This window comes from Colletotrichum godetiae (assembly GCF_030913485.1).
Source record: "Colletotrichum godetiae strain CBS 193.32 chromosome Unknown BDP55scaffold_27, whole genome shotgun sequence".
Taxonomy (NCBI): Eukaryota; Fungi; Ascomycota; class Sordariomycetes; order Glomerellales; family Glomerellaceae; genus Colletotrichum; species Colletotrichum godetiae.
The window spans coordinates 456,954-471,709 of NW_026851275.1; the positions used below are offsets into that span (position 1 = coordinate 456,954).

At 53.2% G+C, this 14,756-nt stretch overlaps 5 protein-coding genes across 5 annotated transcripts; 3 read left to right on the forward strand and 2 right to left on the reverse strand.

The window, feature by feature from the left end:
- Positions 1 to 109: 109 nt before the first annotated feature.
- BDP55DRAFT_190579 (uncharacterized protein) lies at positions 110 to 1,493 on the forward strand. Its single transcript, XM_060565874.1, has 2 exons — positions 110 to 1,105; positions 1,162 to 1,493. Exons 1-2 carry the CDS (start codon positions 361 to 363, stop codon positions 1,242 to 1,244), a joined length of 828 nt encoding a protein of 275 aa, XP_060428218.1. The 5' UTR covers positions 110 to 360; the 3' UTR covers positions 1,245 to 1,493.
- A 2,847-nt stretch (positions 1,494 to 4,340) lies between these two features.
- Positions 4,341 to 6,287, forward strand: BDP55DRAFT_554882 (uncharacterized protein; the record flags this gene model as incomplete). Its single annotated transcript, XM_060569434.1, has 1 exon — positions 4,341 to 6,287. A coding segment is annotated over one exon (1,947 nt), but the record flags the coding sequence as incomplete, so codon positions are not given.
- A 909-nt stretch (positions 6,288 to 7,196) lies between these two features.
- BDP55DRAFT_746720 (uncharacterized protein) lies at positions 7,197 to 8,943 on the forward strand (the record flags this gene model as incomplete). The annotated part of the gene is made up of 4 exons (XM_060580559.1): positions 7,197 to 7,256; positions 7,285 to 7,970; positions 8,113 to 8,233; positions 8,325 to 8,943. The coding sequence occupies 4 exons, from the start codon at positions 7,197 to 7,199 to the stop codon at positions 8,679 to 8,681; spliced, it is 1,224 nt and encodes a 407-aa protein (XP_060428220.1). The 3' UTR covers positions 8,682 to 8,943.
- Positions 8,944 to 9,348: 405 nt separating this feature from the next.
- BDP55DRAFT_729970 (uncharacterized protein) lies at positions 9,349 to 10,029 on the reverse strand (the record flags this gene model as incomplete). The annotated part of the gene is made up of 3 exons (XM_060579637.1): positions 9,349 to 9,504; positions 9,611 to 9,960; positions 10,014 to 10,029. 3 exons carry the CDS (start codon positions 10,027 to 10,029, stop codon positions 9,349 to 9,351), a joined length of 522 nt encoding a protein of 173 aa, XP_060428221.1.
- A 1,208-nt stretch (positions 10,030 to 11,237) lies between these two features.
- BDP55DRAFT_668160 (Spo7-like protein-domain-containing protein) lies at positions 11,238 to 13,204 on the reverse strand. Its single transcript, XM_060575216.1, has one exon. The coding sequence runs from the start codon at positions 12,792 to 12,794 to the stop codon at positions 11,424 to 11,426; it is 1,371 nt and encodes a 456-aa protein (XP_060428222.1). The 5' UTR covers positions 12,795 to 13,204; the 3' UTR covers positions 11,238 to 11,423.
- Positions 13,205 to 14,756: the final 1,552 nt, after the last annotated feature.

A 14,756-nucleotide genomic window follows, 5' to 3' on the forward strand; every position in this document is an offset into this window, starting at 1 on the left:
GAGCACTCAAGCCTTGCAGAGCTTGACAGGTGTACCGTAATCAAAGACACGGCCAAGGATCAGATCCCTGCTGGAATCAAGTCTCAATCCTTCAATCGAACTGAAGTATCTCGCTGTGAGAAGCTGTTCGGGCTGGCTGGCTCTCTCAGTCGCAGCTTCCTGCTCGTCGGCAATACGACCGCAGAGATGGAAACAACTCTGTGAGGATGAGAAGCATCTCCTGCTCATGACTTAGGGTTTTTTTTTGATTCGGGTGTTCTTCCAAGGTGGTACCATGAAACCCGCCATCGAATCAATAATCACACGGCTCTAGAGACACGAAGTCTGGACAAGATCGTCATCCATTCACACTCTTGGATCATGCTGCAAGGTTCACCAGTGGCACCTGCTGTACTACCCGGGTTTCTTTTCGGTCTCACCCGCTGCAATCGACCGGGCAATCACTCTCTCAGAAACCAAGATGGCAAGATCGTTGCTCTGGCACCGACGACCGAGTATCCGCAAGGGGCAGGCGGAAGTTGCTTCCCAGCTTTTCTCATTTGCACATTGATCGGGTTTTCGGTTCATGTTTATATTCTTTGCCACGAGCAGTCACTCGACCAACCTAGTTTTCGTCTTACCTGGCTATCCGAAAGCAATATCGTCTGCATATCTGGGTCGATGATCTTCAATCTCCTTCCCCATGCCGGACCTCGACAGTTGCAGGCGCTTCGCATCCCGCATGCCTGCCACCCTCCCGCTTCCCGGACATGCCTAGGCTTTAAAGTTACGGAAGTCTGCCCGTTACGTTGCTTGCCGTCTCCACCACCTTTTGGTGTTCAAGACCTGGGCCCATTCAACGAGGCAATATTGCACACAGCTTCGAGTGTTCGACCCTGGCGTGCAGCTCGACGGTCAAATCTTGCGCAAGAGGAGCAAAAGCCAACCACTCAGGGCCCCCATCTGAGCAAAAGTTCCTTATGTTTGCATCGGTCTTGGCCCTTGCCAATGCCACCCGCCTCCTCCCAACCCAAGGACGACAGTAACGGTCGGCCGATGCCGCCCCACGGCCGCCCAACCTCACTTCATGTGGCTCAGGCGCAGATGGGACGAAGTCCGGCAACCTGTGCGTAGCTCCCTCTGAGATCCATCTGTCTTACCCTACCTTATTCTTCAATTCAGATTTTCGGCCTTTCTGTCTTTTCTCAGACTGTTCTCTCACCTGGGGTCCCGTCGAGTTTCCCCGCCTCGCCAACGTAAATTAGGCTTACACAGTCAGGCCATATCTTCCGAATATGGTATCCACTGATGCTGCCGCAAGATTCCCGCAACGATTTTGCGTCACGCATCTTGAACTTGGCCTACGGGAGAATCTTTCTGTAAGCTGCATGGCCAAGTCTTCCCGGGACGCGTACCCAAGCAGCCAAGTCACGAGGATCACATCTCTCTCCTTGGACCCGGACCCGTTTGCCGTTGTTGTAGCGACCTCTTTGACCGTTCATATGGCCTCCGCCTGCCTTTCAAGGAAACAGCTTGCCAACCACGGTCAATATCCCTGCCGTCATCTCTGCAGGTCGGACTAGGGTCCAAGTGGGCCGTCACACCCCTCCTCTAGTGTTCCACATTCATCGGCTCTCTCGCCTTTTGTGCTCCATTGCGCTCGTCCCGATCCTGCATTCGCCAATGGCAGTCAAGCGAAGCCTCATGGCAGAGAATATCATCTCCATTTGCTCCGACTGCCGTCCGAGGCACACCCCTCCAGTATGTGGCACATCGACACACGAGAGGCGACTGGTCTAGAGCTTAGCTCCCCATGTGGTTGGGTTCCTTCGTCATCCTGTGTTCTTGCCTCTCAATTGTCCTGTTTACTTAGCCAACACCCTCCCTCCTTACCTCGAGAGTTGAGCTGGCGAGATGCCGAGCCCATAGATCGCCCACATTTGCCAACACCATCTCGGACGGAGGTCCCGCGGAACAGACATTGCGCTACGTACCGGTAGCTTACGAGGTACGGATTGCTCTCTCTGGCTAGTGCTTGCGGGGAACCTCATCCTGCTGTTGACGGGAGTCCTCCTCAGTCTGATCCTGAGCTCAGGTAAGGCTGCCTTGCCAACTCAGCTCTTCAGCCTCCCGTCTCCCCATTGTACATACATATGAGCCCCCAGGTACCATCATCATCTTCTTTGAGCCTGTTCTGCCCCCAATCCCCAACTGGCACTCGTTCATGTGTGTTCAGCTTCGACCTGCGGCTCTCCCACACTCGTTAGTCCATTGTCGCAACGCGGCCAGCTTGTATGCTGCATTGATACTGGGCACTCGGGATACCATAGTCTCTCGTTCGTCAGAAGCTCACGGCAATGCGTTGGACATCACTCCTGGCCTTGTGGGCCTTGGCCGTCAGTGTCACGGCACAAGACGGCGGAGCGGTGTTTGCGAGACAGAACGATTCGCATTCTGACCCGTCTGGCGCATACTCGGTTTCACCTCTGCCAGAAGCCTCATCATCGGCTTCACCTGAGCCTTCACCCTCGCCATCTCCTTCGCCTGAGCCTCAGTCCTCGTCGGGACCGGCGGCGACGCCCTCGGTCTCAGCTACCAAGGAGCCCGTTGCGGAACCAGCTTCTTCAGTTGAGGCCCAGCCCGCTCCCACAACCACCAGCGCCGACAAGAAAACGCCAGACTATGGCACCGACACCGATGACTGCAGCCACTGGGCCTCGAAGTGCCCTTGGGGAAAGACCGTCACCATTACCGAGAAGCAGGTTTCGACCGTTACCGAGAAAGAGGTCTCGACTGTTACCGAAAAGCAGATCTCGACCTTGACCGTTGAGAAGCCGGTTGTTTCCACGTGAGCCCCCTTCTTTTAGGGAATCCCGAAGACGACATCTCTAGAGCCCAACTGACTCCAAGCAGTCTCACGATCGTCTCCAAAGAGACCGTATACACCACGCAAGCCTTCACTACCACAGATTACGAGACAAAGACGATTGTGAAGGTTTCCTCTTACCCCGTGACTACTACGGTGGCTCTGTAAGTATAAGAAACTCCCCGCGAATATCCTTGCCTTGGACAAGTCAGAGCCGCCAATATCCCGATCATTTCCAATGCACCAAACATGTCCGGCTTCTTATTCTCTTCTGTCTCCTGTTCAACGACCCCAAGGTCGTCGCCGCCTTCTCAATCCGACAAAGGTGCTTTATTGAAGAGAGACGAGGAATAGGGGCCGGGACGAAATTCGGGGGGCAGACGGATCACAGGTCCATGACTTGCCATTCTACATATCTGAGCGCCTCATTGATCTCTGTTCCATCTATCACATGGTGCGGTCAAGTATGGGATAAAACGGGCTAACTCGCCTTAGTTGCGATCCTATAGATGCGCCTAGCCCGACCATCTCCGCTGTGCCAACATACGGAGGCGAATATGGCAGGAAGCGGACTCCCCAGCAAGTCTGCCGGACAACGACGACCACAATTTGGAAAACGAGCACGACAAAGGTCACGGAACTAGTCCCAGTTCCCACCACAATCGTACAGACGCAGAAGCAGACGGTTCAGCTTCCTCCCTCCGTCGAGACGCAGCAAGTCACGCAGACGCGAGAGGTTACCGCTACTCGGATCAAAACTTCCGTCTCAACTCTAATCTCTACTGTTGTTTCGACTGAGATCATTCCAACGACTGTAGTCTCAAGCAAGACTCAATACGTCACCACCACGTACACGACTTTGAAGACCTACTACTTTACGGATACCATCAGAGAGACTCAGAAACAGCCAACAACGATCTTTGAAACCAAAGAGCGAACCGCAATAGTCACTCAGCCTGTGACTCGAACGGCCATTCAGGTATCAACGACTACACTCATCTCGACCCTCGTCTATACAACAAGCATCCCGTACACTATTACCTCGGATCACACAATCACCAAGACTTCCTATTTGGTCTCAACTTTCACCAGTCTTGTTACCTACACTTCACCAGTGACCATCACTGCGTCTTACACAGAAGTACAAACGGCAACCGCAACGGCAACCGCAACTATTACGGACAAAAAGACAGAATATTTGACTTCTTTGACGACCGTCTTCGTCTCAACAACTCTGTTTGAAACCCTCACTTTTTCGAGAAGCTATCCAGTGACTGTACCGATAACATTTACCAGCGATAGAACGATTCGAGAGACGTTCTACTCGACTGTCGTGGAGACTTCTGTGAGAACGGTAGTTTCTTCCTATCCGGTCACTCGAACAGTCACGAAAACCTCGCCTCCGGAAACGGTCATCACAACAGTTGCCGGCGAAATTACAACCCTCACCTTGCCAGCATCTACGATTACTCTGCCGGGAGTCACTAACGCCATCACCGTCGCACCTCCTCCTGCAACCATCACTCTTCCCGGATCGACTGTAATTTCGACCGTTGCAGGCGAGCTAACGACAATCACCTTGCCCGGAACTACATTGACTCTAGTCAGCACCCAAGTGAACACAATCACTCTACCTCCCTCTGTGACGACTCTGCCTGGTTCAACGGTTGTAACCACTGTCGTCGAGACTGCGCCCGCGTCGACTTTGACCATCACTCAAGGCGGTTCGATAATAACCAGCATCGTCCCAGGGCCGACATCTACCGTCGTCTCGACCTTGTCGTTGCCTCCCGTCACCTTTACCTTGCCACCGGTCACAGAGATAACGGCTTGTCCTGCCCCGTCAAACACCCCCGGACTGAACCCTACGGTCGAGTACAATCCCAAGTCAAATCTGACATGGGGCTGTCAACCTGGATATGTCTGTAACCCTCCCAAGCCCGCTGGTTGCAACCTATGGGCAGACCCGCCGGCAGATAGCTATGTCTGCGCCCCGCAGAATTGTATTCCAGCACCGCCTGTCACTCTGGCAAATTGGAAGGAGAACGAGACAGGTTACTACCCAGTGAACGAGGGATACTTCAACCTAAATCCGAATGCCTTTGGTCTTCCCTTTAGCATCTTTGAGTACGAAGTCATCGTTTCCAAGGTGAAGGGTAAAAAGGGACACAAGAGAACGACAATCACGACTGGCAACTGGGCTTCAGCCACAGAGCTCACTCACTTTCCTCCAACTGCTCAACCCACAATCACATCTTCCCCTGCTCCTACATCCTCCGCTGAGATTGGTAAACATGCCTACAAGCATAAACAGGAGGGTAAGACCTACGAGCGTCGTGCTTCGTTCAGCAAGCGGGATGTTACGATCGCCCCTGCTATTTGTTTCGACAATTGTAACAATGTTTACATCGAGGTCCAGACCGTCGGCAAGAACCCTCAGATTTGCGAACCGGGCTCTGCCTTTAATGCAAATCTCGATGCTTGCAGGCAGTGCGTGAATGAAAACGACCCCTCCGAGAATAAGGGTACCCTACGTGTCTACATCGAACCGCAGTTCCAGCAGTGGCTAGTTTACTGCACCGGCGAAGCGCCGCAGACTTCGTCCACTGCAACTGTGCTGCCACCCCAGAGTCAAGCAAGCGGCACCGCTACACTCACGACAGCAAGCCAAGGGGCTGGTTCAAGTGATATCTCGGCCGTCCCTATTCCAGGCTCAACCACAACCACCACTGCGGATGTGTCTACCACTCCTATGTCCACTCCGACTCCCACGCCGTCCCCTAGCACGAGCGCAGTAGCGTCTTCTACACTCTCGACTACCAGCGCGGCAGAAAGCTCCCAGTCGGTATCCAGCTCCAGCCCTTCGGTCTCTTCCACGCCATCTGACACGACTTCCGCAACGACAATTAGCTCAGGAACCACCGCAGTGACTTCTAGCCCTTCAGCAGCGACATCTGATGCCAGTTCGACTGGTTCAACTTCTGCTGGAACTTCCACGTCGACCGGAAGCCAAGCCTCGGGTTCTCCAAGTGCGTCTAGTGCTCCGAGTGCCTCAGGTACTACAGTTGCTTCAAGTTCTGCGAGCGCGTCAAGCGCTTCAAGCCAACCGGGTGTTTCAGCAAGCGAGTCATTGCCTCACGCGACAAGTTCATCGTCAGCATCATCAGTGCCATCCGGGACAGCGACAAGCGGTGCCGGCTCAAGTCCATCCGCCTCAAGCCCTTCAGAGTCCGGGTCTGCCACTTCAAGCACTAAGGCCGGATCTGCATCCACAGCCACTGGCGGAGCTATAGTCTCAACGTCTGGAACCTCGGCACCATCCTCGACTGCGTCTTCTCCAAGCACCACTACGACAGGCCCCGTCACAGCCGCAGCAGCGAAGCCCGCTATCTCAACCATATTCGCCGTACTGGCGCCGCTTATGGTTCTTCTACTCCTCTAATTCGCATTCAATCCTTCTGAACACTGCATAACATTTCTCTTCGTGGGTTTATACAATTGGCGGTAAAAGTTCATCGTTTCATTCCACACATTCCTTCCCGAGGTCCAGGACCATCATCATATTTGGCGTTTTATTGAGATGAGACTTGTGATTCGGTTTTGTTACAACGACTTCACGACACTCCCTAAGACTGACGAGTAATTGGCATCATTTGGCGGGTATTTATTTGGGCAACTGTGCATATCTAATGGGGGACGCTGCTCTTTTTTTTGGTTATGATACCCTTACGCTCTTTACGACGCGACTTTGCAGGCTATGAGCTATCACCCAGGTACGACAAGGAGCTCGGCGCAGCTCTTTGCGTCTTGGATGATAATGGAGGTGGCGATTGCAATTGTTAGAACTTTGATTTAGGAGGGAAAGTAATGGGCCGGGGCACTGGATGAGGCAAGGTGGCCTCGCCAATGCCCGGATTGTGTTTGAGATATCCATTGCAATGATTTGTGTCTTTCTATTCAACGCATTTGGGTACTGCCTGTGACGAGACCTCTTATCTGTGAGTCATAATAGAAAAAAAAGGCCACGCGTCCTGACCTGGGAACTATTGGCTGTGTTCGTGGTTTGCTTGACACGGCTAATTTAGCACCCTGCGATGCGATCGACAGCATCCATCTCCTATGTTTCATGGATTTGCCCCTCGGCTTCAAAATTACGTAGACCTTTCCAGACAACGTGTTCCCATTCCCAAAGCTAAAGTTTGATGCCAGGCAGACTGAATTGCATCTACGTTTACATGGGTCTAGATAAGTATATAAGCGCTCCCTGCCCCAAGCTTTGAGCAACCGAGCTATCAATAAACGAATCGTTCTACTAACCCTTCAGACGACTCCGAAGCGACCAAAAAACATCATGAAAGTACTCACTACAGCTTCCCTCCTCTTTTTTTTGTTTCCTTTTCCAGGGCCTCGCGTCAGCTTGGGATCTCCCGTCTTTCCAGGTCCCACTCGTCTCCTCATGGCTAGGCAGCAGCAGCAGCAGCAGTGTAACCTCGCGCGTTCCTCAATTCGTTCTTGACACGGGTCATCCATGGCTCACCACCCATGCCCACGAACTTTCCAGTCTTCCGGACGTGACAACGTTCATTTATACGCTCTCGGCCGACGATAACTATTATCAGGATGGCGTTGCTGACGGAGATGAGAGCGCGAATGTGCGCGAGGGCCTCGAGGTACCAGCGGATCTGTTCCACCAGCTCGAGATCAACAATCACCGCGCCGGCGTGAGCCGCTACGGCTGGAAGAATGTTCGCAATAAACTCGAGGAGATAAAGGCGTGCCCGAGGGCACTTGCCGAAGTTGGTGACTTAACGGTCGAATTGAGGTGGCAGACCCTGAGCGATACCTGGGACCACGCCGGCGCGAGATCGACGCCTCTCCCAAAGCCCGTACCGGCGCTGTTCTCCGAGGTGATGGGGAAGATGAAGAACTTGAGTACGATCGATTGGTTGATACGGGGAGCCGACGAGAATACTGCCATCGGAAAGTTCTTTATCGAGGACGGGACGCGGTTGCCTGGTGTGAAGCACTTGGTAACGAGCATGAATGCGCCGTGGCTCGTTGACGCTTGCCCTTCACTGACCTCACTTGAAGCGACACGCGATGGATTTGTCTGGGGAGAAGAGGGGTACGTGAGGGATGAGGCGTGGTTTGCGGCCGCTAGGAGAGCCAAAAGTCTGAGGAAGCTTGTTATGGGACACGGTCGATTGGATGGACACAATGACTGATTGTGAGTATCTGAGACGCGGGAGCTCCCATGTCAAATTCAGCTCAAGACTAATCAAAAACTCCATAGTCATCGTTCAATATGCACCTCACACTGAGGAGCTCCATATAGGTGTTCCAATGCGGCTTATCAGAATCGGTAGATTCCCGGGGGACGAACTGTGGGTAAATACCTTTTTTTTTGCCTCTTGTCCATCCGCCATCCCTCGACGGTTGATTCTTCATGTCTTGCTAATCACCGCATATTGCAACGCAGGACCTTGCAGAATCACTGTCTCTTCTTTCCAATCTCACACGGCTTTACCTCCCGCGGGCCGCGAAACTAGACCTCGGCTCTCCAGGGGGGCCGGAGTGCGATAACGCGCACATGAGCGAAAGAGGAGCCGAATATTGGCGCAGTGACATGGTTTGCGATCTTGCGGCCACGGAATTGGCTGGGAAGATTGTAAGGAAGAAGTTTCCGAGGTTGAAGGGGGTCCATGTTGGCGCTTTTCATGGGAACTTCACGACGGGTGCTGGAGGAGAGGAAGTCATTATCTGGGATTGGACTGGGAGAGTGGAGCAATGGTTGGACGAGAAGCTGATGGCTTTTGGTTCTGCCGATGAGCTTTGAGCTAGACTATGCAGCGGCCATCGCGCTCCAGCCAAAAAAGAAACTTGCAACTGGAGGTGTAGATAGCTGTTTCTCTCCTCTCGAACCCGAACCTGACAAGTTGGAATCCACCGCGTCGTCGCTCTACGGCGAACTCTCAACTTCCTCCTCAATTTTCATCTCGCTCGGATCGTTCAGTGTGAAGCATACCATTCCATCCCACGAGAAAGCACCTTTCACCACCATCACCAGGACCTTTCCTGTCCCATCCGACCAAAGCAAGCCTTTAGGAAAGAAGAAGGTCACGATACATGGCCATAACTTGAACCACATTCGAACGGGCGGTTTCTTGGTGTTTACACCAATAGTCCTTCTCATTTCCATTTTTGCAACCCAGACGTGAATAGAATCCATCGCTCAACTGCAGTTTTGACTTCAACGTAGAGCTATGTGAAAGCTCCTAGTCGCAGCCAAGCAGCTGATGCATGAACATATGTGACGTGTCATGCTTGCTTGCAGTTGAAGCCATGCAATGAGGGGTTACTAGTCAGAGTATTTGGGTCTTTCTTTGTTCAACTCCTCGTTTCATTGCTTCGAGAACTAAATAACTATAATACAACTTGAAGGTTCCTGCGAGATCCCTTGCGTCTTCTCCCAGTCCACGTCCTGGCACGGCGAGTCGTCCAAATCAAATACGGATGGGCTCGATTCCATAATGGAAGGAGATAACCTTGAGTCCAAAAGAAGAAAGCTGGCCTGGTCTCCACATCAGATGCAGGTGGTTTCGATTTGTCAGGTGGATGACTTCGAATGAGATGGCGGCTTTGAGTCCGTAGTCAACAGTCTGTTATTACACATGTGAGCAACGATGATGACAGAAGAGGTGATATGACTAAAGAAAATTGAAGAAACTTACCGTTGGACTTTTAATCAGCATGATGGAGAAATACCCATTCCTCTAATACGGTGATCATCTGCAGCCTGACGATGAAGGCACCTTGGTCCAATCCATCACCAGGGTCATCCACGAGCACAATGGGATTGGAACTAGTTCCTTCGTCACCAGAGTCGTCTTCAAGCTCAATGGGCTTGGAAATGGAACCATCAAGTTCAGGATGGTCTTCAATGACAATTGGACTGGATTGAGATCCATCCAGAGTAGAGATGTTGCCAAGAACAATCGGACGAGACCAAGAACCGATTGGAGGTACTCGCTTTCGAACAAGTCGGTTGACAGGTCGTTTGGCAGGTCGAACAGCAACCTTACGCTTGACGGTTTTCAGAGCAAGCTGGGGGTTCTCTGGAATTGAGTGAGTGACGACCAGGAGGAGCACCAGAGGCTGAAAGACTTACGTCTGATAGGAGCCATTTTTGTTAGGGAAGCTTTGGTGAGAAAGATGTTGGGAATCGAGAATAGAGAGAAGACTTTCGTCCCGAGAAGAGGTGAGAAGAGAAGCGAGAGAAGTCTACAGAAGACGTGGGATGGAGTGGCGATAGAGGAGAGGTCATCTGCTTGTCTTCTGGCAGCTGCTTCAAGTCAGAACAGGAAAGAAGAAGGCGGTTGCTGTGCTTGGTTCCTTACCGAATCGATGGTGTTATCAGGGACGTACTCATGTACTCTGCCAGAACAGCAGGTACGATTAGGAACCCCATGGTACGTAGACATACGGACAGAAGACTTGGGAAAGAGCAAGAGACCCAGATTCCAGCTGAGTCCTCTTGGCCGTATTCCTCTCCTCCATAAGGTAGGTAGATACCTAGGTACTGTGGCAGATGATGAGTATCGGTTGTCATCAAAGGGAAAGAACGTTGAATTGTACTCACATTAGGTAGGTAGTTTCGTAGAGAAGAGATATCACTCGTGCCAGGTTGCCCAGCCCCCCTGACCACGGCGGTTGAGCTCGTCACGTGGCATCGGACCCATCCTCTCGCGTTCGTCAGATGGGGTGGAAGGGGAAGGTTCGAACAATTCGATGACTGGTGCCCAGGATTGACAATCCTACTCGACAGGCGAAAAAGATCAATGTTGCTCTGTTGGAAGTAAACTGCGTTGAGATGCTTTGAGGACATGGAAGACGTGTCAATGACTCCAATGTATTAAAAGGAATGTTCCATAGCTGTAGGTCATTGAAATAGAAAGATTTTTTTTTTTTTGAAGTAATGCCTTGGAGGGCCGGCCGCCTGGTGATGGAGTGGGATAGTGAGAGATAGGTGGGGGGAAAAGGGAAAGGTAGAAGAAGGGAAAGATGGAAGGTTGTAAGATCGGCTGAGAGGAAGGCATTAGGTCAAGCCAGAGTGCCGGGTCAGGGTAGAAGTGGAGCCGAGCACCTATCTTAGGCAGACGGGAGGTAGGGACGAGTGCGCGTTCTTCCGATCTGACTGATAAATAATCTGAAGGGCGTATTTGCGGGAAGGAGAGAGGGAGAGAATCTTGGAGGCAGGACCTGGGGCAAGTGACAGAGGAAGGCGCAAAGAGCTCAGGCAGGAGCCAAGGACCAAACGACCGCTGCTGAGACGAAAAGGAGATCCAGACTAATGGCGATTGATAATGCCAGATAAGATAGATCATGTGTTCAGGCCTCATATTCATCCAAGCATTACTCATCAGGTAGCCCCCCTGAGGTAGGCTGAGGTGGCCAGCAGTAAGAACAAAAAGCATGAGGTACCTTAGGGAATCATTAGCAGTAGTAATGCATGTGTACCATGTTCATTGATCATCTGTTCGCTTCTTCGCTTCGTAAAGTACATTATAATCCCATGCAATCACGACTCGCTGGCCTTCCGCTGCTTCTCCCGAAACGAATTGATGGACGAGCTGATACTAGCCTTGGACGAAGAGTGCCTCAACGACCTCTCCGCCACAGACTCGGCACCGGAACCGCTATCCCCACGACTGATACTTCCCTCCCTCGCCAACGGCGACGAGATATCAGGCGTGACGGACCTCGATTCAATGTTGGGGCGCTTCGCCTTCGTCAACGTCTTCTTCCTCCGCTTCTCCGACGCATTGGACCCGGTGCTAGCCTTCCTACTAACGGTACCATCACCGTCATCACTAGTCGCGGCCACAGATGGCGCGAGGCTACGATTCGAGCTCGTCGAGCTTCGGCGGTGCGCGCTGGTAGTGCTACTACGGCGTCGGTGCTCTCGCTCAATGGCGGCGGCGCGGGGGTGCATCGTCGTCTTCTCGGGCGACTGCTGGCGCGCGGGCGGCGGGCCGGCCTTGTCGATGCGGTGCCACGGCAGCCACCAGAACATGCCCCACCGCTGCTTGGCCACTTGACGGTCGCGTGCTGCGAGCTTCTTCTGGATGAGGGCGCGGCGCTCGTTCTCCTTTTCCCAGTATTCGGTGCGGTAGATTTCCCAGTTTTCTCTAAATGTAGGCGTGAACGGCTTCGCGAGCAGGAGAAGCTTAACGTAGTCTCCGCCCGGCGCGAGATCCTCCTCGTGGCCTCCTTTCTCTTCGTCTTCGAGCAGGACTGGTAGCGTTGGGTGGCTGTCCGCTGTGAGGCTCAGCTCCTTTTCGACTTCGCGCAGGATGGATGGTTCGACGTAGCGGTAGGACGAGCTGGCGGTGTGGGAGAACAGTCCGTAGGTCAGGAAGAATCCAATGGTGGAGAGAAACTCGGCCCACCAAGGTCGTCGGATAATGACTAGCTTAGAATTGAACCCTCGAAGGCCTCTGTTGGAGATGGCGAACCATCGGCGTGGCCACCTGATACCTCGCTCCCATATTCCTGTAGCCCATACCAATATCGCGGTCATGACGCCTCCCATAAGGCAAATCTTCTCGAATGTCTCGACGCCCCAGTATACGGAGCCACCAACGCCACGGCCATCCTCGCGCGGGGCGAAGAAGAGGGCGTAACCAAAACCGCTGATCCATGCGGTCAGTAAGGTGAAAAAGAACGTATGATGGCGGCGGCGCGCGCGAAGCTCCAGGTACTGCGCGCGAAGAGAGGCCTCGAGGATGAGGAGGTTCAGGTAGATCATGGACGGGGAGCTAGGTGTGTGTATCAACGGGTCGCCTTGCTTGCCAGAGTCCGGGACGACGCCGGTGGTGCCGACGGCGGCCTTGGGCTCCTTGCCCGGAGGCGGGGCGCCCTTGACGAGCGAGTCAAGCTCGTCGGCCATCGTTGCGGTAAGGAGACCTCTCGTCGCTCGGAGGGGGGTTATAGCTTTTCGGTGGTGATGTGGCGGTCAGGTCGCTTCGGAACGGGGAATTGATAATTGGAGGGGGCCTCGGCAGCCGCAGTTAGCAGCGGTCTGTAGACATGCGCAATGCTCGGGGGCGGGGAGGATGATGCGAAGCTGCAGGTGGACGGAGCGCAGGTGCAGAAAGGAGTGAGCAACAAGCAAATAAGGCTGCTTAAGCTGCACTGCCCTTGGGAATGGGAGCTTCTGCGTGTGTGCGTTCTGCTGGTGTTCGAGAAGCAAGGGCGGAACTGGAATCTGTCGGTGGTCAGATGTCAATCCAGGCCGGCCGGGTTGTGCTTCAACTGGCGGGCTGGGGGTGGAAATTCCGCTCCGTCTGGCGGCAGGTGTGGACAGTGGGACGTCATAGGGAAGAGAGGCGGGGTGGCCCGAGCGCGGGGTGTCGGGACCAGGGCGATAAGCGATTGCGATTGCGATAAGGCTTGTTGGGGAGCTGAGCAGGGAGAGCTCTCGACACGTGCAAATCGGTTGAAGACTTTCATTGACGATGGACTGCTTCATATTAAATCAAGCCCTGTCGGCTTGAAGAGCCAAGGCTACTCCGTAATGAGCTGCTCAGGGATATGCAGGGCTCCTATAGAGCACAGGGTTGCTCGGCTCTGGCTCGTCGCGAAAAGCTCATTTCCACCGTTTTCCCACACAATTCGCAAAGACCCTGAGTGCATCTTGAGTTGCTGCCTCATCATGTGGGAGACATTGCGAGAAAAGATGTTTTGCTCGTCCATGCTTTGTTTTTGGGCCTCACAGTTGAAACATATTCGACAAGCTAGAGAAGGAAGTTTCGTCTCTTCTTCACTGAACTCAATTACGGATACTTGCTCCATGCAGGTCTCATGCAAATATTGACAGCATACGGATACACCAGATGCCAGATCCTGTCCAAAATTGTATGGTCATGATCTGGCCACGAATCCACGATGCTATTTCAGCCCCCATTCAGATTGTTGCCTACATCGAGTAAGCGTCTCGTTGATTGCGTAAGGTTCTGGAGTAAAATTGCACCGTCAGCTCCAGACCACAGCCTTGAACGCATCATCTGACTGGGCCATCTACGAATTTCTAAAAGGCCAGCCACATGTCCACCGGGACATCGGAGGCTTGTTTTTTCTCTTACCGCCGACACGGCTCAATGCAACAGCTGCCCCCACTCTTCTACCCGCCAAACTCCGAGTGCTAAGTCCATGAACCGATCCGCATCCCGCTTCTGGGGCGCACGTTGTTTCCCCCTTGGTGCCAATTCTTTCTCATGTTCCTCACACAATGACCCCTGCCCTGCCTGCTTATGCCCCTGTCACTCAACTGCTCAACAAGCTTGTCGGTTTTTTACGGAGCCGTTGACATTCCGGCCGGGGCGCCTGGCTTGTCTCTCTCTCATCGAACCCTCCCCTGCCACCTTTCGCAGCTTTACGGCTTGCCCACCACCCCCAAAGTTCCAATCCGCGCCCACCGTCATCTTTTGTCCACCCCTCTGCCACATCTCCGCGTCACCACTGTTTGCACAACTGTGTCTCCGTCTCTTTTTTGTTACTGCGCCTGCCTAGACTTGGAAGGATTGCTAACCCGGCGTTTACTGGATCTATCTATCCCGCTCCGTACAGACTACAGCCCCGGTCCGCATTCTTTGCTGACTGATGAGTCGTCGCAAGTTTCAGAACATCCGCGCTCCGCACACACACCTCCGCCGCCCGCGGCCACACTGAACTGACGCCTTACGCTACCCGTACTTTATTTTGCGACTTTTGTATATAGACGGTTGGCCCCCGTCGCCACCACCCACAGCAACACCCGGCATGATACACCAACAAACTGCTTCTTCTATAGTGAACGGGTCGCGACTCAAACTTGCTTCCTCACTGCTTACATCGTCCTCTGCAACCGTCA